The 23,431-nt window shown below is 35.6% G+C and overlaps 2 protein-coding genes across 5 annotated transcripts; one reads left to right on the forward strand and one right to left on the reverse strand.

Annotated features, from left to right (window-relative positions):
- Positions 1-2,658: 2,658 nt before the first annotated feature.
- LOC132313578 (uncharacterized) lies at positions 2,659-9,817 on the forward strand. 4 transcript variants are annotated; one of them, XM_059812409.1, is made up of 6 exons: positions 2,664-3,053; positions 4,060-4,248; positions 4,328-4,459; positions 6,352-6,472; positions 6,569-6,747; positions 8,486-9,817. In XM_059812409.1, the coding sequence occupies exons 2-6, from the start codon at positions 4,088-4,090 to the stop codon at positions 8,622-8,624; spliced, it is 732 nt and encodes a 243-aa protein (XP_059668392.1). In that variant the 5' UTR covers positions 2,664-3,053; positions 4,060-4,087; the 3' UTR covers positions 8,625-9,817. The 4 variants fall into 4 exon arrangements, with proteins under 4 accessions (XP_059668391.1, XP_059668392.1, XP_059668393.1 ...); XM_059812408.1 differs by having other exon boundaries at positions 2,659-3,053; positions 6,352-6,747; XM_059812410.1 differs by lacking the exon at positions 2,664-3,053 and having other exon boundaries at positions 4,109-4,248; positions 4,333-4,459; positions 6,352-6,747.
- A 2,402-nt stretch (positions 9,818-12,219) lies between these two features.
- Positions 12,220-13,914, reverse strand: LOC132313579 (zeatin O-glucosyltransferase-like). The gene has a single exon (XM_059812412.1). It carries the CDS (start codon positions 13,803-13,805, stop codon positions 12,405-12,407), a length of 1,401 nt encoding a protein of 466 aa, XP_059668395.1. The 5' UTR covers positions 13,806-13,914; the 3' UTR covers positions 12,220-12,404.
- Between the last annotated feature and the right edge of the window lie 9,517 nt (positions 13,915-23,431).

Consider the following 23,431-nt stretch of genomic DNA (forward strand, 5'->3'; position numbering starts at 1 on the left):
CATGTATGTTGCACTCTCAAGTCTCCCTTCACACAAACACACACACACATATGAAAAGATATATGCATATATATATATATATAGGGACTTGCTTTGAGGATTGCTAGTTGCACTTATGCACAGCTCTTGAAATGAGGAGGAGAATACTGACTCATACATCGTGTTATATATCATTTTAGGAATATATCATGTTTTTCTAATGAAAAATGCTTTTTCGAAATGAAAAAGCATCCAAGGCCATGGGTTAGTGGTATCTCCTCTCTTTTCAGGTATCTCCTCCTTTCAAAATGAAAGGGTAGAAAAGGTAGAGGGTTTTTGAGTATGAGAAAACCGTCATAATCAAGGTTTATTGTACTTAATCTCCTCCCATCAATTTCAAGGTTTGCTGGTAAAGAATCGGACTGGTAACTTCAAAAAATTTACCGTGCACAAAGAAAAAGCTGGTTGTAGAAGGGCATGAAGTGAAAGCTTTAATGAGTGAATTTAACTTTACAGATGAATTTATTTATTTAAAACAAATTCCGGGCTGAACTCCACTATATTTTAATGAATCTATTGAACTTGGATTGAACCTGTAAATCTTGATTTAATAAAAATGATTTAAGTTGAATCTCGAATTTGAGGCCGTTGATGGTCATTGATTTATTAAAAAAGATTTAAGTTGAATCTAGAATTTGAGGCTGTTGATGGTCATTGATGGGAACTGGGGACACAGGTTAGGAGTTAGAACATATGGTGGGGAGAGAAAGCAATGTTCTTCATTAAGGTCTGTTTGGCTAGAAAGAAAATTTTATGAAAAGTGAAAATGAAAGAAAGGAAATTCAAGTTTCCATTGTGCATTTGGTTAGCAGGAATTTTTTTGAAAAAAGTTGTGAGAAATAATTATTTTGTTAGTTTGGATGGTATGAAAAGGAAAAGAAAATGATTTTACTTACAGAAAAAACTCTTATAATTTTAAATAGTAAATAAATAAATAAATGTATGTTAGATGAATATTATTTATATTTAATTATTTATTTTAGGAAGGAAACAATGAAATATGGAATAGAATAAATAGTACGTGATATCATGATACAATTTTTTTTGCTTTCTTCTCTCTCTTTGTATTCACTTGTCGTGTAGACTTGAATTCTCAATCTTTTATCTTAAAGAAAAATAAGCTTTTGGTAAGGTGGACAATCAAATTCAAGAATTTGTTTTCTCTTTTAGGTTAATTTTTATTTTTATTATTTATTATTTATTTATAAATGATGTAATTGAATACTCAGGACTGATAAAATTAAAAGGCATGGATTCATTTCTGGGTCTGGACCCGAGGGCCTTTTTTTTCTCAAGAGGTGATTTCGAGAATCAACCAACCGAGAAAGATTTCACCCGAGTGAGTCACAGCCCCCTATCACCCAAATTCAATGGGATGAATTTAAGGCGCAGCGAAGCCAAATTCCATCACGGCAAGGCTTTCCTATGTTGTCTTCTTTGTTTTAGTCTGATGGGGGAGTCCGAGGTTCGTCTCCTGCGTGTGTTTTCTAGCCCCGAGGCACCATTTCCCGTCGGAACATCCATATATTCTTTAGATTGCAGGTTGACTTTATAGGAACCTCATACTAATCACGGTACCGTATAATTGACGTCACCACAAGCAAAAGACTCGGATTTCTTAGATTGATCATGTATACGCCACTGAAGTTTTTCTCTTTTCTTTCTTCTAATCTTTGTGTTAAGATAATGTAGACCACTCTTGCTATCAACAAATAGTTACGTATATATATAATAACTCTTAATCATTATCAATTATAGAAAAAAAATATCTTACTTATTTCAGAGATTTCACAAAAAAAAAAATCAATAATAAAAGAAAAAAATTAATTAATTTTGGATGCACACATCAAAAAAATACAAACAATTAAATTAGTAATATTTGATTATATAAAAAAAGTAATTTACAAAAGAAAGAAACTCTCATTTCTCAAGATAGTTAATTAAGTGACGAAAAAGATAGACAACTAACATGGATATAATAGGAAAATAAAATAGAAAATGCACAACTTTTGCGAGAAAGTGAATTTTTATGAGTTTTTTGCATCTCAAAAATTTTGAGAAATATTTTTAGATGCGGAATCCTACTTTTCTAAAAATTTTTACTTTTCCTCTTATCAAACTTTCAAAAAGTTTAAATATTTTCTTTTTCTTTTCTTTTCTGGTCACTTGACACTAACCAAACATACCCTTAAGAAAACAGTGTTTAGCTTGTTATATATAAAAAAAAAAAAATGGAGACGGTGTGTAGCTAGTGTTTTCCAATGAAGCACTCTATTATTTCATAAAATGCTCATGCTTTGAACCACTCCTGAAGTAATTAAGTCAAAATGTTGAAAGAATGTAATATAATTTTTGTTTAAAAACTATTTCGTATTTATATTCAATTTTGATGATTGGATAGAATTAACCTAGTTTGATTTTAACGTGAGATTAAATCGATTTTCAATTCAAAATTTTCATTTCAAATACAATCATTTGATTCAGTTTATTTTTATTTTTATTTTTATTTTTTTAAATATTGAGAAACATTAGGTATAACGTTTATAAATCATAAAATTAGAAAAATTGAATATGAATTGCATAGTCATATTCATATTTATAGATCCGACCATGTAAATTTAACTGGGATAATTAAAACGATATGCTATTCTTTTTCTTTTTCTTTTTTATTTTTCTTATTTTTATTTTTTTTAATGTAATGGGTTCCATTCAAATAAAAGCAAATTTAATTGTGCGAACGTGGCTTAACCTGAATTTAATAAACGTTAGGTATTGATGAATTGCACAACTCTTGAGTTGCACCTTTTGGGTTGCAAATTACCCAAACTTTTTGACTCCTTGGATTAATTTTCTCAATCGACCCTAGTAAATGTACTGAAGAATTTCACTATTTCAGCCGCTGTAGAGAGAGGCTTTTGCCAGTGTATCAGCCGCTCCATCCTTCTGGCCGCCACCACCTGTGACCAAACCCTACGGGACACATCCGCCGATGATTTCTGCGGTATCGTATATAGGTATTTCTGTTTTCCCCAACTTCTAAATTCCTTCAAACACTTCTTTTCTCATCCCTTTGTTGCTGCTAGTACTAGCAATCTTGATACTGATTCTACCCGCTATATGTATATAAGTGAATACATATATATGTATCCATGCATATTTATTTGTATATATGCTGCTCCTGTTACGAAAGGTACCGACTTTGATGATCCTCTTACATATCCGATTGTCATTCTTGTTATGAAGAGGACTTGATTTCTAGCATTGAAGAATAGAAGATTGAGAATTAATTTCAGTGATAGACCCACCTTTTCTTGTGTCACTGACACTGACAAAGCATTAATAGATGAAAGTTTTTTCTTTATTTAATTTTATTTACTTATTTTTCTGGTACTCGAGTGCCAACCTCTGAAGTGATACGTGCCTCACAATTCCTGGTGAGAAAACTACATCTATTGTCTCAAAGAGCATTACAGCTAAGCTTTGTACAATCTGGGACTTGTTGAATTAATTCTTGCAGAGTGAAAATGTGTTTTTTTTTCAGGGGGCGAACTGCCATCAATGCTGTCCCCTTTAAGATGGCCTAAAGAGATGGCAGTCTGAAACGAGGCTATCCAAAGAGTCCTTGAGGAAATTACCCTCTTGAAGGAATAATGCCTTGATCTAGTTGCCATTGGAGTCACAAAGGACTATCTAAATTGATTTGTTTATGCCGATAAGCTCAAATTGCATCATAGGAATTCCAAAAATCCGTATGGGGGTATTTTGGATATTGGACAATTCAAAACTGCTAGATGCTAAGTGGCCAGCTAATTGCTATTACGCCTCATCCCTAGTCCACTTTTCATTTAAGGTGCTACAATTACTTGCCCTATGATCTATAGATATGACCACAAATGGTAAAAAATAATTGATACTCTTATCCAAAAATTATGGTTAAAATCTGTGTTTTTGTTTTATTTTTCTTCTAGCCATGAATAGTCCTTTTGATACTTGCATTTTACTGCTGTTTCCCATTTTCAGGTTACAATGATTTTTAACTTGCTCTTAAATGGTTGATATGAAAGTTATATGGTCAGTAATTGGTATAATGGTGGTTGAGGATTGGACCAGTTCTTCAGGAGAAACAAGTGATTCTGAGGTGTATGTGCAGGATACGAATGATGAAGAACATTGCTCTACATCTGGTGATATACCTAGGTTGCAATTTAGGTAGAACTTCTAAAGCAAAGGCTTCTTGGAAAGTTGGTCCAATGATAAAACTTACTACTGTGTGTATTGTTTTCCTTAGGAAAGATGTATCGAAAGCACGGTGGAACAACGAATTAGGCATGGCTGAGGTTGTGGAGAAAAAGGGTCGAATGTGGACAACTACTGGATTAGTTCGTAGCCGCAGGACCTATTGCTCAGTTGAAGAGACTTTGTAGGTGATGCATTACTTTGTTGTGGTTCTGACTCTCTTATCATTATTGGTACGACTTGGAAGCTGTTCTGTATTATATTTTATATTCTATAATTGTAAGTTAACAAGGAGGATCTTGTTTTTGTATTATTCTTGCCTCTTGGATATGTACTTAATATTTTTCTTTTGCTCATTGATTATGAGCAAATGACTTTACAGTTAGATAGCTTCACCTATGAACAAGGACAGTGTCACTCTTTGAAAGAGTGAAGGTCCTCAATATGCTGTATAATATCATTTTTTTCCGTTTGTGAGACACGCATTTGTCATCATCTTTTTCTTTTTCTCTCTGTACAGTAGGGATATCATATAACTATTACTGTGATCTTGGAGCATATTATAGTATTCAAATTTTACAACAATAACTATATGTTCTAATTAATTTGTAAATATCGAGCCTAGTGATATCTCCCCCTACCTTCTACAATGGTAGGTGTAGGGTTCAGGTCTCATTAGGGACAAAAAGTGGGTGTGTGAGAGCTACTTGCGATGGTAAAAAATAAGATATTAATTTGAAATTTTCCATTAGATCCATTTATTTTTTGTTTCCCAATGCCTTTTCCAACGGGAAGATGCAGGCCCCAATTAATTTAAATGAAGGGGAGGAAGCTAAGGAGATAACAGAGGATATTGGATTAAAACTTCAATAAATGTCACAAGTTTATATTCTATGCTTTACTTTGAAAGAAAAAAAAAAAAATTCACTATTGTTATAGCTAGCCTCAAATCAAGTATGAGCCGAGTCATTCTGGTCAAGGAAATTTACTTTCAAACAGTGATTCTAGCCAGGTATGAGCCGACTCAAATCAATTTAAAAACTTCATTTTTTGTTATATTGTTGGTCAATTCTATAAATCCAGCTGCCTTATTGACGAGTAGTATGCATTAAACATAATTGAAGTAATTATGCATAGGACCTGTAACACAGCATTATATAGATGAATATTAATTTGCATGGAAACTTGGGACAGTTTTTCCAGAGCTTGATTAAAGACATCAAGTCCCGAATACGATGCATAAAACTAGAAATTGGTAATACACGGGTCATATGAAAAGGTAGTATTTAAATGGTTACATTATTTTCTTTTTTGTATTTTTAAAGTATCTTAATATTTTAAATGATAGAATAATGCTGTAAATTATTTTATAGTCTTTTGGTTCAGCAGAGCTTATAGATCAAACAAGCATTAATCTTATTGGAGTAATTTTTTTCTTTTGCAAGGTGTTGATGTAAAGTACCTTAATTTTACAACAAGAGGAATAATAAATACATATTAGTGTAGCTTTCTTCAACTCCAATACATATTCTCCTAATCGTATCTCACATCTTGTTCATTCATGATATTCCAAGATCCCTTTATATAAAAATTTAAATTCCAATTGGCCAATTGTACCTCAAATGAGTTTAAGTTCCACCATTTAACGCGGGTTTCTTCCTAGTTAATTAATGAACAAATATAAACATATTGTTGTATTAGGAAATAAATTATTGCTCTCTTTTGTTAAGTTATTGATTTTAATAAGTTAAATCTATATATGCAGTGGAATGGTAGAGAACCAAAACTAAAGGGTGTAGCTAATGCTAAATTGATTAAATTGACGCAAATATTTTGATTTATTTAGCGTCTACCTTTTTTACCTCCTCCTCTTTTACTTCGAGACAAATAAAATGTTCAAAATAGTTCTGAGCACAAAATTTCAAACTTGAAAACTATTAGAGTGTATCAAAGGGTTGTGTTATTAGTTAGGAAATTGGCAACTCATTTAGGTGTTCATGTTAGTTGTGATACGTGTTTAAAAGTATATCTCCTTTCTTAATGTTGTACGAGTAACATATTTGGTTTTTCTTGCAGATTTTTGGCCGAAATAGGGGCATTGCATCTCTTGCATGATGATGACACATCCCTTCCCCTAAAAGACATGTATAAGAAGGTTGCAGAAGGAAAGAGCGGATGTTGTTGGGAGTCCTTTGAGGTTTATAGGCACTTGCAATCTCTTGGTTATATTATTGGGCGGCATGGTATCCCCTGGACTATGAAAAGTGTTAAGAGTAAATCTGTTTCTCTTCAGGCCATGCCAGAAATTAACGGGATTATGGGGAAGGAATCTGAAGACAAAAATCTCATCGTTGAACTGTTTAGTAATATGCAGATTAATAAATTCAGAACAGTTTTTGATATTTACTCTCCTAACAGTAAGTTTAGAAAGTCTTCTCCGGGCAGTCCAAGTTTTGTGCTTTGCCTAACGAGGTAAGCGATTTCATAACTCCCATATGAAGATTTTGTTCTACTGTGCTTTATAATATTGGATCAGCCCAATTTTTTCCTGTGTTTGATGTAGCATGAATATTTTGTACATGTGTGAATTAAATTCACACATACTTAGAAGTTTTTGGATGTTTTTGTTTCCGTATAGATCAATAGCTTGTAGATGAAATAAATATGCAGTAGTCCATGAATTCATTCAGAGGAAAAGTGGGTTATTTGTTTATATTTACTTTTTGAGCCTTTACCTGTTGATTGAAGAATGACCACTTGCACCGTGTTTCACACATTCATTTGGCAGGAGATATGCATGTATTCTTTGTGAAGAGAGCATCTGATTACTGTACTAGTCTTAAACTTAACCTTTTCTGGCAAAAAGTAGTTTGACCATATGCAAATGAGGCCTTAAATTAGAGATATTGAAGTTTTCTGCTGAGATATCAACAATATAAGAACTGCATTACGCTAATGCTGCGCTTGGTGTGCATGAATGGAATGGAATGCCTATTCCAACCATTTCTTTGTTTGGTATGCAATTTAAAGTGGAATGGTCATTTTATTGGAATGAAAATCCATTCATGGGAATGAATTCCACAACTAAACCTATGGAATGACCATTCCATTTCCAAGTAATTTTTTTAAAAAAATTAACTTCCCAAAAAATCCTCTTGTTTCAAGTTCAAAAATCACCACTACCTTATACCACAACCACCTCCGCCTTTCACCACCACCACCACCGACTTCCACTGCCACCACCGCCATCAACTTTCATCACCGCCCATTGCTTTCCATTACCACCACCGTCACTGCCTTTCACCACCGACACCGCCTTTCTTTGCTGCAACCACCACCACCACAGCCACCGCTTTTCATCACAGCCACCACCTTCCACCACCACCGCCTTTCACCACCGCCACCTTTCACCACCGCCATCGCCTTTCAACACCACCACCGTCACCTTCCACCACCTTCCACCGCCACTGTCACCTTCCACCACCTTCCACCTCCACCACCACCGCCACTGCCTTCCGCCACTACCACCACCGCCACCTCCACTGCCTTCCATCACCACCACCTACACCACTATCTTCTTTCATCACCACTACCACACTACTGCCATTGCCTTCCACCAACACCACGGCCGCCGCCGCTGCCTTCCAATACCACTACCTTTTTTCACTTCCACCACCATCGTCACCACCATCCACTACTGCCACTGCGACCATTTATTTTTAAAAAATTATAGAAGAATGTCATTTTGTTATTTTAATTTATTTACTACTAAGAGGGATATTTTGGAAAACTCAATTTGAAATTTGTTCTATTTTAAATTTTAAATTGTTCCAACCAAATACTAGAATGATTATTATCATTCTATTTCTTACACATTTCATATTTACAACCAAACAAAATATAGAATGAGAATGTGTCATTGCATGCTTGACTTGCATTGACCATATGTATAATGTCAATTTTAACTTTGGTCACTTTGAAGTGTGTGCATATCGTTTCCAGGACTATTGGGCGTAGCTGCTCTTAAGATGTATTCTGTGTTATTTGAAACTTGTGCTGGAGAGTGTCTAAGATGTATCTGTGTTTGGGGTGTACCATTCGACTCAATTAAATTAATCCCTTCTTATTGTTGTTGTTGTTGACTTGTGTACGTCAACCTGCATTCTTGTCAATTACTCTCGAATCAATGATGACTTGCTTCCTCTTGTAGTTGTCATCCGCCATCCAAACCAGAGATTGAAGACCTTGAGAGACGGTACAGTGACATTCCTTTGAAGGTCTGTCATGTTGACCATGGACGTGTCAATTTTTTCTCCTTCAACAGAGTGGAGCTTCCTGCTCTTCCTTGACTTGCCTGTGCGGATGGAGTTCTGCGGGATGAGAAAAGAAAAGAAAAAAAAAAAAAATTTAAATTAAACATAATTGGAGCTGCAACTTCAGAAAGCTTGATGCCTAAATTTTGGTATAACTTATTGAACTTTAGATTATACACGAATCGTAATGTTAGATAAATAGAGATGATTGTTCCAGTGTTTGTGCATGAAGCTATCTGTCTGCAGGCATTTTTCTTTTTGTGTTTTTCCTTTTTCCTTTGTTCTTTTGTGCATAGTTATTTTCTGTTGGATGGCGTATTTTGGTTTTGTGTTCCTTTTGATTTCTATTGGGAAAAATTAAATAGCAGCTTGCAGGAAGTTGTTGACCCATGCAGGAACTGGAAGCCTATTAATCCAGTTAATAAATTTTTCTTTGTCCACAATTTTCCCTTAAGACATGGATGAATTTTATCTCCTTGCCTTCTTTAGTATGTTATTCATTCATATATTGAAAGAGAAAAAATTGGTAAGCTGAAGTTGCAACCATTTTGTTTTGTTAATGCGAAAATGTCTCTAATTTGCTTCAACTTGTTAGCTTAACCTTGTGCCTGGGTCACATGGGAAGGTGAGATTGATTTACTTCCATCTTGTGAAGCAACGATTGAGAGTGATATCAATATACTTGGAAATCTCAGGCCAGATTTGGATGTAGCAGCAGTAAAGATCCTTGTTGCCTCAATGTTTGTGGATGGCTGCTGCTATGTTACTACTCTAGATGGAGTTTTGCTGGGAAGTGCTGACCTTCCCGAACAATTTTTTCCCTTGTCCCCCATTAACAATACTGGGACGCTGGTCCTCCGTAATCGATGGAGCTTCTTTTCCTGACAAAAAAAAAAGAAAAAAAAAAGGGTTGGAGAAATGGACAATAATAGAGGCGTTTACTCGGTGCAATGGTAACTGGTAAGGGCTGTTCTCTATTAGGACACAGGTTTTGAGTTTAAGAGTAGCCACTTCTGTAAATGATGTCAAAGTTTAGGTTTGTGCCGAGAAGATCACTCCTGGCAGCCTAATGATGATGGACCCGCACAGAGTGGTTTTTTGAGGAACTATGTACATGAGAGGTTGAGGATCTTTTTGTGTGTAAACTCAGTGCTACTTTGAAGTTTTGTGGGCAGGTTGATTGATATTGTTATGAGTGTTTGTTCATGTTTCACGGCAATGTACTTGAATATTCATGCATATATGTACCATGTATTTTATAAATTTCTAAACAATGTACTTGGACAAATATCATTAGGGCTGCAAATGAACTGAGTTGAGCTGAGCTTTAGCTTGCTCGGGTTTGGCTTGCCTTGTTCAGAGGAGGGCTCGGGCTCGACCGAGCTCGGACTAGCCAAGCTCGGGCTCGGCTCGTCAGTTTTTTGTTAGGCTCGGGCTCAGCTTGGTTTTTATATGTATACATTTCCAATGAATCAAGACGCCGTTACTTCAATCGTCGACCTTTGAAATCACCCATCTATTCTCCATAATTCATTCTCCCTTTTGTCGATTCAAACTATAATTCATCCTTCTTTTTTCGATTCCAACCGTAACCATCGATCTCCATCTCCAGTTTCATCACAATATAATCAGAGTGAAGAGAGCGAAGAAGAGAGAGATTTGTCAGCTTCAGATTTCATAACCATCGATCTCCATTTCCATCAGAGAGAGGAGACAGAGAGAGTAGGAGACTAAGATAACTAACCTGCCTATAGCTGATGGAGTTATGTGATTTCTGTTGCAGACAAGTTGCTGGCAGAAGGAAACGTGTTGCTACAGCTACTAGTTTAGGATTTCTATCATTACTCAAGCTCGACTCGTTTAGTTAACGAACGATCTCGAGTCGAGCCCAAACATTTCATAAACAGTTCGATTCATTTAGAACCCTAAATATTATCATACAAGTCCAAATATATGTCATAAATTTTGATGAATAAACTTAAATAGGTTCAAGAATTAATTAACTGAGTTTAAATTGACTGAGAATATCAAATGTTAAATGTCAATAGACTCAATACTTGTAAATGCACCTTATTTGAGAATACATGAATTAAGAATCATCCAAGACATATATATATACGTATATATATGTATATAATATATTCATGACTTGATTGTTCAAGAGGGTATGAATCAGAACATAAATATTTAGTTGTGAGGTTGCTGTAAATAGGATGTGGAAGGTTGAAAATAATTCTTTCTTCAGAAAAAATGGGGAACTAAGAAAAATGATTCATTCTTTAAAAAATTAGATTTGTTTTGATTCTTTAGGATCATGTATCACGGTTCTTTCCCTAATTATGAACTTTCATCTACCGGTAGGTATTACGCACACATAGAAACACAGCATCCTTGCGATGATACGCTCAATTAAGTTTGTGGGCGATCAATCCAGCTCAAATAAGTTTGTGGGCGATCAATCCAGCTCAAATAAGTTTGTGGGCAATCAATCCAGCTCATAGTGTGGTTACTGTGAATGTTATGTAAACGCAGTACACACACACACACATATATATCATACATTTATATATATATATATATATATATATATATATATATATATACTTTATGTGGAGACAGCCATTTGAGTCTGGGGGACCACCTGGTACTATGGCTACTCTCTGCATGCTTGTTGAACGTGTTAATTCTGTAGTTTTGTGGGCTACTCATTGAAAAAAGTGGATACTGGGACTTGGGAGTTGTATTTGGTCCCCAAAATTTATGTTTCCAATGTGTCACTATTATGCATTGCTTTTCTGTCCAAATCTTGAAAAATGCAGCCTCCAGATAATTTCATAACTAATTGAATAATTTGGTGACAAAAATCCTCTCGAGGGTATTACTTGAGACATGTAACAAACGAATTATCGTATTTATGACATGAGTGATAGTGTAATGATATTTTGTCCGACTTATCATATAATTACTTAAATTATTGATATTTTATTTAAGTCTTAAAAATATCAAAAATAAATATGAAAAGAAGGTGAGGAGGTTTGTATGACCCCTCTATACAAATTGAAATATCACAAATGAATTTAATTAAGTTCATCCATGACTCTTTATTACTAAGCCAATCATAAAGTTACAAAGAAATTAAGACCATCTTATATAAATGATGAAAAATAATATGTGGCCCAAATTCAGACAAAGCATCACCATACAAAGAATATTATTCATGAAAAGGAAAATGATTTTGGAACTGAAGAATACAACATTGCCTCCTTGATTAGGATGTTACTAATTTTCATATATTTACTAAAAACAAAAATCTAATTTTCATATCATTTTGCTCTAACTAATGAATCATATCTGACTCTGACTTGTTAAGTATCCAATATATAAAATAACAACAATGTTATTGTTATGGGTCCCACTTTTCATTATCGTTTTAGATAAACATATTTAAGGAATATATTTAAAAGTAGATAAACATTTGACTAGTGTCTAATTTAGCAAATTGTTAGGTAGTTTTACCCTTATCGACGCTTAGACTTAAGTGTGAGGTCGACCACTACACAACCCCACACCCAACTCCAACTCACCGACGTTGGCTATGGAGTTTCATGAAAACTATCTATTTTCTTCCATAATAATAAATAAAGTAAAATAAAACTTACAGATTCACTTACAATAAGCAAAATATTGGTAGATCTGTATGCACAAGACCACATTAATTTATTTAACCAAAAAAAAAAAAAAAAAAAAACCACATTAATTTAAATCACCAAAGATACGTTCATCGATCACAATGATCTTGTGATTCTTACATATGATCTATCTAGTGATATGGGCAATGAAAGAATCCAACTCCAAGCGTGACACACCACCCTCCTCCACCGCCTTTCGGACCTCCCGGCCAAACTCCGCCGCCCTCTTCCTTATTTCCTCCCCTTCTTTGGACCCCATCAATCTCCTCACAGCTGTTTCTATAGTCAATGAATCCACCAACTCAGCTCTACGTGCCCAATCCTTAACCACTACACCGACTTTTAACAACTTAGCTATCAATACAGCGTTCCGAGGCTGGTCTGAATGCATAGGCCATGCTCCCATTGCCACTCCCATTGTTATGCTCTCCATGCACGAATTCCATCCACAGTGACTCATGAACCCACCTGTTGATGTGTGCCCCAATATCTCCAATTGTGGAGCCCATTCTCTCACTACAATTCCTTTCCCTTCCACTCTCTCTTCAAACCCTTTTGGCAGTACTTCAACTAATTTTCTCTCTCCAGCTCCTTCAAACACATCTCCTCTGTCGGCTTCTCTCAACACCCAAATGAACTTTTGTTCACTTCTTTCCAACCCCGTCGCCAGCTCTTTGATTTGTTCATCAGACAATGAAGTCGTCGTCCCAAACGAAACATAGATGACCGAGTTTTGAGGTTGCTTGTCGAGCCAGTCTAAACATGGATGGCATGATTTCTTGTTATGAGATACAGCTGTGACTGGATTGAAGGGTCCAAGTGCCCATTGCTTGTTGTTGTTGGTTACTTTTTTGGCGAGCAAGTCTAAATATGGACTTTCTATCACTCTGCATGTGTTGTAAAGACGGCCTGAGCTGATCTTGATGTGATCAAATTGAGTGCTGATGAATTTGATAAACTCTGCAGTGAAACATCCTTCATTGGAGGGAAGGTCTTTTAGTATATTAGCTTCAACCTCGAAAGGTCTTCCCAAGGTTTCCCAACAGTGGCAGAAGAGGGCAAAGGCGGAGACACTGTGAAAATTGTAGGACTCCGCGTTTGGTATGGAAGCCACATCTTGGACCACTGAAGCCATTAGAGAGTCATGGATTACGACAATTCTTCGAGTTTTGGGTGATAATTCTCTTAAAAGGTTCCTGACAGGCTCACGAAGTTGCGATGATGCTTCGAACAATGGTTGGAGGTGTGAGGGGAATTTGATGGAGGCATTAGGGTTTGGAGGAGGAGAGAGAAATGAAGGGGTTGGGAAGTCATGGAAATGGATATTGGCAATGTCAAAATGGTTCCCAGAGTGGATGCGGGCCTTGGCTTGGAGGTTGTGAGTGGCGGAGCTGACATAGTGGACCGGTATGTTGTAGGAGGCGACTAGGTGGGAGAGGTGGAGGAGCTGGTTGAGATGGCCTTGTGCCGGGAAGGGCACCATGACCACAACCACTTGGGAGTTTTCTAGGCGGTGGTGGGTGGCCATTGGGAGGGTTAGTTCTCTAGGAGGATAATTTGGGTTTGGGTTTTGTGGGGGGAGTTTTATAGGCCGTGGTAGGTGTCCTGACTTTATTTTATTTATTTATTTGTCTTTAACTTGCATATTGAATGTCATTTATTTGGAGAGTAAAATTTTTTAAGAAAATCTGTGGGTCATGGATTGTCCTTTAGAAAATTATTAATTTGTCTTTTTAAATTTTGAATATTTATGTTTGAATAAAAATAAAATAATGTAAAATATATTGTTAGGGACAAATGAAATAATAATTGTCACTTTTTTCTATTTATAGAAAAAAGATTTAAATTGCTTTCACATTAATAATACAATTAGAAATATGTTCAGAGATGAGGAAACCATGTACTTTTGAACTAAATCACTTTCTCACTAATAGGCAGGGGCGGAGGGAGGGGTAGGCCAGCAGGGGCCTGGCCCCCTAAAAAATAAAAAATTTATTAGTATATACAAAAATAATAATAATAATAACCCCCCCACATTAGGGCACAAGAGAGAAGTTGGAGAAAAAACAGAGGGAGAGGAAAGAGAAGGTGCTTAGGCGGTGACTCTCTGCTGTTACCATGCAGTTAGATCTCTCATCTCATATCACTCTTTCTTGGTTGAATGAATAGACGGCCAATTTTGCCTAATTTGTGACTTGTGGGAACCTTCAACAAACAAAAAAATCAATTCAAAGGCTAAAGCTGGAAAGAGAGGGAAAATCCAAACAAAAGGCGATTAAGCAAGTTAGCAACGCGAGTTGCCGAGTCCATTAAAGCTGCTCAGAGATCTCGAAGGATCGAGGCTGTCGAAGCTCAACTCAAGGTCTCACCTATCTTTTGCCCTTGTTTTTTTGAATTGATCTCTTTCAATATTATGCTAAATTGTTAATTCAATATGTTGTTGTTTGCTTCTCGTGAATTGAAAAAAAAAAAAAAAAACCCTTCCTCAGTTCCTATGAGACTATGAATTCTTGTCGACTATCGATAAGTGCGGCTGGATTCCGATTCCTTTTTTGAATTACAAACAATTTGCATTAACACTTCTGTCACTCCACATTCATATTTATTAATGTCTTAAATAAAGATTTGAAGTGGGCCAAGTGACAATTTTATTATTTTATTAGTATAGAGTCCAATAGTCTGACCTTGTTTTATTAATTGGATGGAGTTAAAATTCAATTGAATGAACATTGAACTTATTTTTTTAAATCCCATTAGGCACTTTCAGTTTGTCAAGTACATTGATATTTAGGCAATCAACGCATATTTAGACACTCCACACAATTTATTGTTTAGACACTTTACATGCCCACAATTATGGGGGATAACTTTTTTATATTTTAAATTAGTTGTTTTATATGCAATGAGGGTGCAATATTATTTTTACTCAATTATGCTTATTAGGAATTTAGGATTGATGGTTTAAATTACAATGTAAAACCCTAGGTAATAGGTATTAAAAGTTTATATTTGAATTACCTTTTTTAGGTACAGTGTTATACGATGGTGAAGCCAAAAAGAACTATTGACGTTTCTTGTCAAAAAAATGATGTGCCTTCCGCAGCTTCCACCTCTAATGTTGATGTTTCGAATCATGATAAACAGCGTCCTCCAAAATCTCCAAGAGTTGAACATACAGAAGTTGATCCTACCTTTTTAGAATGTGATCCAGGATTACGTCGTCAAATATGGGATTATCCTGTTGACAAACGTGATGAAGTTCGACAAGCTTGCATCAAAGCGAAAACATACCAAATTGTGCTTTCAGTATATCCGCTTTCTGGATCGGAAAAAACACTATTGTCAGTTTTGATCATCTTGGTTTAAATTATTTCCTACCTGGTTAGAGTATTCTCCTTCAAAGGATGCTGCATTTTGGTTGAAATTATTTTTAAATTATTGTTTTGTAAACAAATTGGCCAAATTTTGGCAAGATATATTTTTGTATGCAATTAATCGATCATGAAGTACTTTTGACTTAAAATATTATTATATTATATTGGTAAAATTTTTAATACTACGACCCCCCTAACATTGAATCCTGGCTCCGCCCCTGCTTATAGGACTCATCAAAGTTTAAGAAAGCCCCTATTTTTCATTCCATTTGGGAATTTCTCTCTTCATATTCACTGTCTGCTGCTTAAAGATATGGGAGAAAAGTCTCTTTTTCTACTCCATCTAGTCCATCTTTTCATAATTGCTTTTTAATTTTTATAAAATCTCTCAACTTAGAAATATATAGGGTTAAAAGTAAAAAAACCCCCTGAACTATAGGAGTTTTGCAACGAACCCCCATGAACTACAAGAAAACTCCCTAAACTATAACTTTGTTGCAATTTGCCCACTCAGGCCATCGGAAAAGAAGAGGATGAAACTGCCCTTCCAATAAAACGATGCAGTTTGTCAAAATTGACCTTTATCCACTATGACCCGAGCCTAAAGAAGGCGGCGAAAGGCTGTGGAGCGACGGGAATATGTTTGTTGTGTGTGTATTGATATAGATAAATAAATGTGTATATATGTATATGATTTTATGTATAAATTACGGTTTGGAGAGGATGGGAAAATGACTGACATACACCACCTTCGTCGACCATGATGACAGCCAAGTAACCGTCTTAGAAGGTCTCGACGTCCATGATGATGGAGTAAGGGTAGAGAGAGAAAGAGGAGCAAGGACGATACTGGAGTTCCTGAGAAAGAGAATGGATGGTGGTGATCCGGCGAAGGCGCAGGCCATCAAGTTGTGGACAAGTAAGAATCCGCTCTTCTTCGAATCCACAAGCACCATCGGCCGCCGTGGCTCCACTGCGGCAGCTCCAATTTCAGAATCAGTGATACAGGCGGCATAATTCTCAACCCCAATCACATCGCAAAATTCTCAACCCCTCACCAAACTCATTCATAAGAATTGATTTGCAAAATCCAATTAAAACGTACTCAATCGCAAAACCCCAATAATATTTTTTCACAATCACCAAGCAAATCCATCACAAATATATGTAATTTTTTTTTTTTTGGTGTGTTTGGTGGCCGAATTTAATGGTTGAAAACCTACGGAACAATCACCGGTGGTGATTGGTGGCCGGATTTTTGGGTGGTGTTTGGTGTTCGTTCATCTCCTCTTCGTAATGACGGCGAATTCGCCCAAATTAGCCTCCACGCCTTCCCTGTGCTTGATCGTAGCAGAGAGTTGATGTTGAGGCAAAGGGCATGAAGAAGATCATGGTGCGGCTCAAAATTCAGTCTGGCTACGATGGTGGTTTGTGGTGTTCAGTCCAGTAGTGATGGTGGTTTGTGGTGTACATCGGTGCACCGCAGCAGAGAGTTGATGTTGAGGCAGAGGGTGTGAAAAAGATCACAGTACGGCTTACCCCAGATTCTGCTGGACTGGACTGAAGCTCACCGGAGTCAGATCTGCGTGTAATGTATGTGTATATGTGTCTGTATGTATATGTGTATATGTGTGTTTGTTTGTTTATGTGTATTTGTGTGTATATATGTGTCTGCGTATATTTACATAGTTGTTAGTGGTTGGTGGTCGGCCATGGTGATGGTAGGTCGAGGGGAGAAACGACAAGATCGGTTTTGTGTATAACAGGTGTATAAGGGTGTGTTTGGCTTTGTGGTAAAAAAAAAAAAAAAAAAAAAAGGCTTTTCATGCTTATAAGGGTATTATAGTCATTAAGTTAAATATTGAGGGTAACGTGATGGGCACATGGTCGTTTCACGGCAAGTTTGGGACGAATTTGACCGGTCCTTTACAAGGGTCGCGATACCAAGTCAAACTTGAAGAGTTGTGAATTTAGGAGGTGGCCAAGTTTTACATTTATAGAAAGCCACTACTACCTTTCTCTATATAAAATATAGATAGGGCGAGTAGGGATCGTCCCAAGGGATTTGATGGTGTATCGAATTGTGAAACTATGGTAATTAGGGTTAGTAGGTCGAGTGATCACACAATTGATTGGTTGGTTGATTAAGCTAAACTGAATTCAACTAAATAAAATAATATGAAGTAAACAAGAGAGAGAGAGAGGTCTTGGGGTGTAGAGATCACCACCAAGCAATACTTTTCTATACCACTAACAAGTGATCAATTGAGGGTAATGGATGTGTTGCAATATGATAAGGGTGTGTGTGCATTAGGTTGATTCAATTGGCAAGGATGACAAATCAAGCAAGTATTGTCTAAACATCATGTGAAGAACACAATATATCTAAACAATAGAGCATATATTGTTTAGACAACATGGGGATAACACAATAGATCAAAACAAGTCATTAATCCTTCATTAAGCTCACAATCCACATACAACACAATATTAGAGGAATATGCCATTTGGACTCACAAGCATAGAACATCAAACATCAAGAGTAGATTGTCCTCCCATCTAACATTACACTACCACTACACTAAATCTACACTACTAGCATGAAAATAAAGCTATCTAGACTAAGGGAGAGGCACAAACCATCAAGAATAGGCATAAACCATCAAATGAACCAAAATAGCATTCATTAAGCATATCATCTTGATAATCTCTAGATCTATAGCATCAATACACATAGACATGCATCAAAAACACTAAATCTAGAGATAAACACATGAATATCCTACTCTAGCATACATAGACATATGGATAGAATAGAATAGTCAATTGGAAGCATTAAACCATACAAACCATGAAATAATCAAGATTTATATATACATGAATATCAAGATGTATCATACAACACTAATCCCTCAATAATACACAAGATTAGAGTATAGAAAGCATGCTTGGGGCTAACTCTAGCCCCAAGAGGATGTCTAGCCACTCATGGTAGTGATGATCCAACCCTCAAGGGCTAACTCCATGGCTGCTCCTTGTTGGTGAAGATCTCTTCCAATGGTATTCTAGCTTCCCTCCTTCCTCCTCTCCAAGAATAGCCTCTAAGATCAATTTTCAATGTGTGACAAGAGACTCCCTCAAAAAGTGTATCATATTCCTTATATAGGTAGGTCAAATACACCCCATGATGAGCTGTGGTCGTGCAAGGCATATTCTCCAATGATTGGATGAAGGACGGAATAAATGAGCTGGACTTTAACTTTTTCTCGCTGGAGGAAGTTCGATCGATCGAACCTTAACTTGGATCGATCGAAAATGGGTTCGATCGATCGAACTGCATCTTAGATCGATCGAAGTGGTCTGACTCCTCCGGATAATGACAAGGCTGGGATATTTTCAAGATATTTATGGGAAAAAGACAAAAGTGGTTGGTAGGCGTACAGCTGTGGATAAGATCAATCATTTGAATAGGACAAAATAGGGTTCGATCGATCGAAGGTGATGTTCGATCGATCGAACTTGGAATTTCAGCAAAGGCCAAGGTTGGATCTATCGAGAAGCACTGTGATCGATCATAGATGTTCGATCGATCGAACTCTAAGTTGGATCGATCGAACTTTTCAGCTGCACAACTTGATTCCTTTTTGCTTCTTTCTTTCTCCACTTTACTCCCTCCTTTAGTTTATCTCAGGATTGCTTCAATTAAGCTCTTATTTGGCTGAGTTAGCTCAATTTTGGGATTAGTGCCTGAAAATATAAATAACACGTAATAAGTCTAAAACGGCAAAATAAGATAGATAAAGGTACTAGAATGCTTAAGCTTAACGAGTTTAAATGCGCACTTTTCAGTGCTCATCACACCCCCAAACTTAAATATTGCTAGTCCCTAGCAATGAACTAAGAAGTAAAGGAATGAAATAAACAACTATACAAGTATAAACTGGAAAACAAGTAAAATGATAACACCATTTTCGTAGGGAACACGATTGCATTTAGCATATGCAACTAGCCTTTTAAACCCTTAGGTTATCCCTAGTGGACGAGTAAAGTCTCGTGAGGGTTTCCAAAAATGGTACCCACAAACATTAAGCTCATTTTTTCAAAAGAGGCACCAATATTGCAAACAAGCATTGGGAGAAAACTACCTCAAGTATGCAATTTTTCAACCCTTTCTAAGCAATCTCCCAAAATTTCAATATCAAGCAAGCAAGTATGGTCCTCCACATATCAAGAAAATGATCATGAAAATCGAAACAAGTCTAGAATCCATGTGAGAGGTCCGGCATCAAGTGTGTTGCTATCTTAGCCAACTAGAGAAGTAATCACATCCTTACCCTCAAACTAGCACACAAATCTAGTACCGATCATCAAGATAAGAGAATGGACCTTTTATTAAAGCTTTATTGTTCTAGGTGCGCTTATTCTTCTCACTCTTTTTATTTTTATTTTTATTTTTATTTTTATTGAGGATCAAAGATGGAAGTATTGTGCAATGTGTTGATCTCTTAAGTTTTCTAGTGATTCATGTAGCGAGTGTTAGGTCAATGACTCCCAAACCAGACGGCTTTAGGGCATTAGGTGTTAAGACACCCCAACGGACTTACAAACTCAAATCAACTAGGCTACAAATCAAGACAACAACCATCTAATCATTTCCTACTTCTCACCTTTTGGTAGAAGTCCTCACTTTTATTGCTTTTTGCAACACCTTTTTTTTTTTTTTTTTTTTTTGAACTCAATTATTAACCTAGAGTTTGGGCCCTCCACTTTTCGGCGCGAGAAGTTCACTGCTTAATGAGGCAAGAATCCCGGCTACTCAATGAAAAGGGGTTGTTATCCACCTTTATCAAGAATGAAAGCTTTCAATGCACTACTAGCCCAATTGGGATATAACCAATTCAATAATCAACAAAACATGTATCCCACAAATGAATGCTAGTGTGCACCGGTGCTAGTGTAGAATCCTAGAATGAATCTCAAAACAATCACAAATTCAGGATGATGTGGACCACAAATGCAAGCAAGATATCAATCTTTTGAAAAATTTACTCCTAAATGGCATCCTCAAGGCATACAAGGAGTATTGGACTCTCAAGTCAAGCAATTTTTAAATTTTAAGCAATATAGTCCTCAAAAGATCAAAATCATAGCTAACATCAATCTCAAATCTCAATCATGCATTTAAAGCTCAAATCTTAAGTAGAATGCAAGAAGACACCTTACCCCCAAACTTAAACCACACATTGTCCTCAATGTACAATGAGAACAATGAAAAAAAAAGTGGAAAGAGTATACCGTGGTGGTGTAGACATGAAGCCCGGTCATGATCCAATTCGAAAGACGTCTCCCCCAAACTTGGAATCAACAACCTACTTGAATAACCACGCTAGCAAACTCACATCAAATATCAAATGGGATAAGAATAATCAAATCAAGCATTCTAAGGCAATGTAACACATGATGCAAGAGAGATATAAGATCAAGCCCTAACTAAAACATAAAGTATGCATGACTACACATAAGGGCACAATGATGAATCTTTTTATATTTTTCATTTAATGAAAGCAAGTATATACAAAATGCAAGAAAAACAAAGAATAAAATGCATGAACAAAATATAAAAAGAAAATTAAATAAGGCAAAATGTAATGAAAGAATATGTTCAATGTAAGAAATGAAAAACAATATGTGCAATGCAAGAAATGAAAAGGAACATGTACAATGCAAAAAAAATGGAAAGAATATGTACAATGCAAGTATATACAAAATTTTCTTACTTTTTGTTTTTCATTTTTTTTTTTTTAATATATATGTGAAAACATGCAAAGAAAAATGAAAAATGTAAGAAATATGCAAAATGGGTGCTAAGTTTAACATCTCTAGCAAGACGGAATGCTTCTTTGAAAAACCGTCTTTGAAAAACCGTCTTTTTTTTTTATTTTTTATTTTTTTAGACAAAACAAATATGTACACAAATAAAAATAAAAAGACAAGTAAATAAAAATGTAAGAAAATAAGGAACGCAAAGATTTTTTTTTTTTTTTTTTTTTTTTTTTTGATAAGTTAGAAGAATTAAAAAAATTAAAGTTAAACAAAATATTTTTGGATTTTTGGAAATAAGATAAAAGGAAATAAAATAAAATAAAAGAAAATTGTTTTTGGGATTTGATTTTTTTTTTAATTTTAAATATTTGAAATAAAAATAAAAATAAAGCTTGGAAATAAAAGTAAAAATGAAAATAAAATAAAAATCTTTTTGGAATTTTTGAAAATAAAATACAATTAACAAAAATATTTTTGTATTTTTAACAAATTTCCAAAAACTTCTTTTTTTTTTTTTTTTTTTTTTTTTTCATAATCAAGAGAGAGGGTAACTAAATAAAATAAAATAAAATAAAATAAAAATAGAAATAGGAAAAAGTTAAAAAGTCAAAGGGGCAAAGTTGTGATCGATCGAAGATGAAGTTCGATCGATCAAATATAGCTGTGATCGATCCGAGATGAAATTCGATCGATCGAACATGTAAAATTTTGGAGATCCCGAGAGCATGCATTTTCAGAATTGAAACATGTCCAAAATTTTTCTAAGTGTTGGGACTCTGGATCGATCGAACTGAGAAATTGGATCGATCGAAGTACTCTTCGATCGATCGAAATTGTAGTTGGATCGATCGAACAGTGAAAATCCTGGAGATCCCGAGAGCAAGCACTTTCAGAATTGATGAAAGCTCAAAATTTTTTCTAAGTGTTGGGACTCAAGTGGAGTTCGATCGATCGAAGGTGCTCTTGTGATCGATCGAACTGGCACCAAATGCCTAATTTTGAACTGAAAGTGCAGAAAATCCTATGCTAAGCCCCAATGATGGTAATAAGAATGGAAATTTGAAAAATAGATGGAAGAATGTACACAAGAATGGAAAATAAAAAGAAATGAGGGAGGAATAGAGTTGTGAAACTCTACGAATACTAGTGTTTAACGTCTCTAGCAAGACGTTAGGTCAACTCACTAATCAAATGAATCAAAAACTGGATATGAAATATCCTTATTGACCCTCTTTTCACTTTTCTCATTTAATGTCCCACTTATGACAATGAAATCATCCTCCAAAAGAATGACTTGAAAAAAAATAAAAGAGATGATATTGTTCCTTTCATCCACGGTCTTGAAAACAAAATCAATCATGGTTAGGCTTGCCTCTTTGTTATGTTCTTGAAACACATTCAAATGATCATCCATAATGATAATTGGTGAGGCATTGTCTTTCAAAGACTCATTTGGATTAATAAGAAACACCCTCTCTTCATCCCTCTTCTCCTCCTTATAAATTACCATTTCCTCACCTTCTAAGTAAGCTAAGGAGTCCATTAGAGAGTTTATTTCTTTTTTAGAGCTTTTAAAGTCAAAACCACAATTTTTATACATTTCCAAAAGACACTCCTCAAGAGGGTCATTAGAGATAATAGAAGGAAGGTCCTCTTCAACAAGTTCCTCCTCCTTCTCTCCTAACTCAAGTGTGGTCAATATCTCCTCACTCTCTTGAGTAGCCATCTCCGAGATAAAATCATAATCAAAACAAGGAAAGTCCTCATTAATCATGTTATGTTCTATTGGATTAGACACTAACTCACTTGCCACTTCCTCCTCTATACAAGATAGAGTGCTAGGCATTAGCTCACTTGTTTCATTCTCCTCATTCTCATCATCCTCATCTATATACATTGAAGTTCTTGCCATTTTTTCATTTGCCTCTTCCTCCTCCTCTTGATGAGAAAGAGTACC

Source organism: Cornus florida, unplaced genomic scaffold (genome assembly GCF_030987335.1).
Source record: "Cornus florida cultivar Cherokee Brave unplaced genomic scaffold, ASM3098733v1 CherokeeBrave_3.0.0_Hap2_Chr06, whole genome shotgun sequence".
NCBI classification, from domain to species: Eukaryota; Viridiplantae; Streptophyta; class Magnoliopsida; order Cornales; family Cornaceae; genus Cornus; species Cornus florida.

Bases quoted from the DNA above. Each gene is read 5' to 3' on its own strand.
- LOC132313578 (XM_059812408.1), top strand. From the start codon at position 4,088: ATGGTTGATATGAAAGTTATATGGTCAGTAATTGGTATAATGGTGGTT. The intron at 4,249-4,327 runs GTAGAACTTCTA...TGTTTTCCTTAG, and splicing joins ATACCTAGGTTGCAATTTAG to GAAAGATGTATCGAAAGCAC. The intron at 6,748-8,485 runs GTAAGCGATTTC...TTCCTCTTGTAG, and splicing joins TTTGTGCTTTGCCTAACGAG to TTGTCATCCGCCATCCAAAC.
- LOC132313579 (XM_059812412.1), bottom strand. From the start codon at position 13,805: ATGGCCACCCACCACCGCCTAGAAAACTCCCAAGTGGTTGTGGTCATG.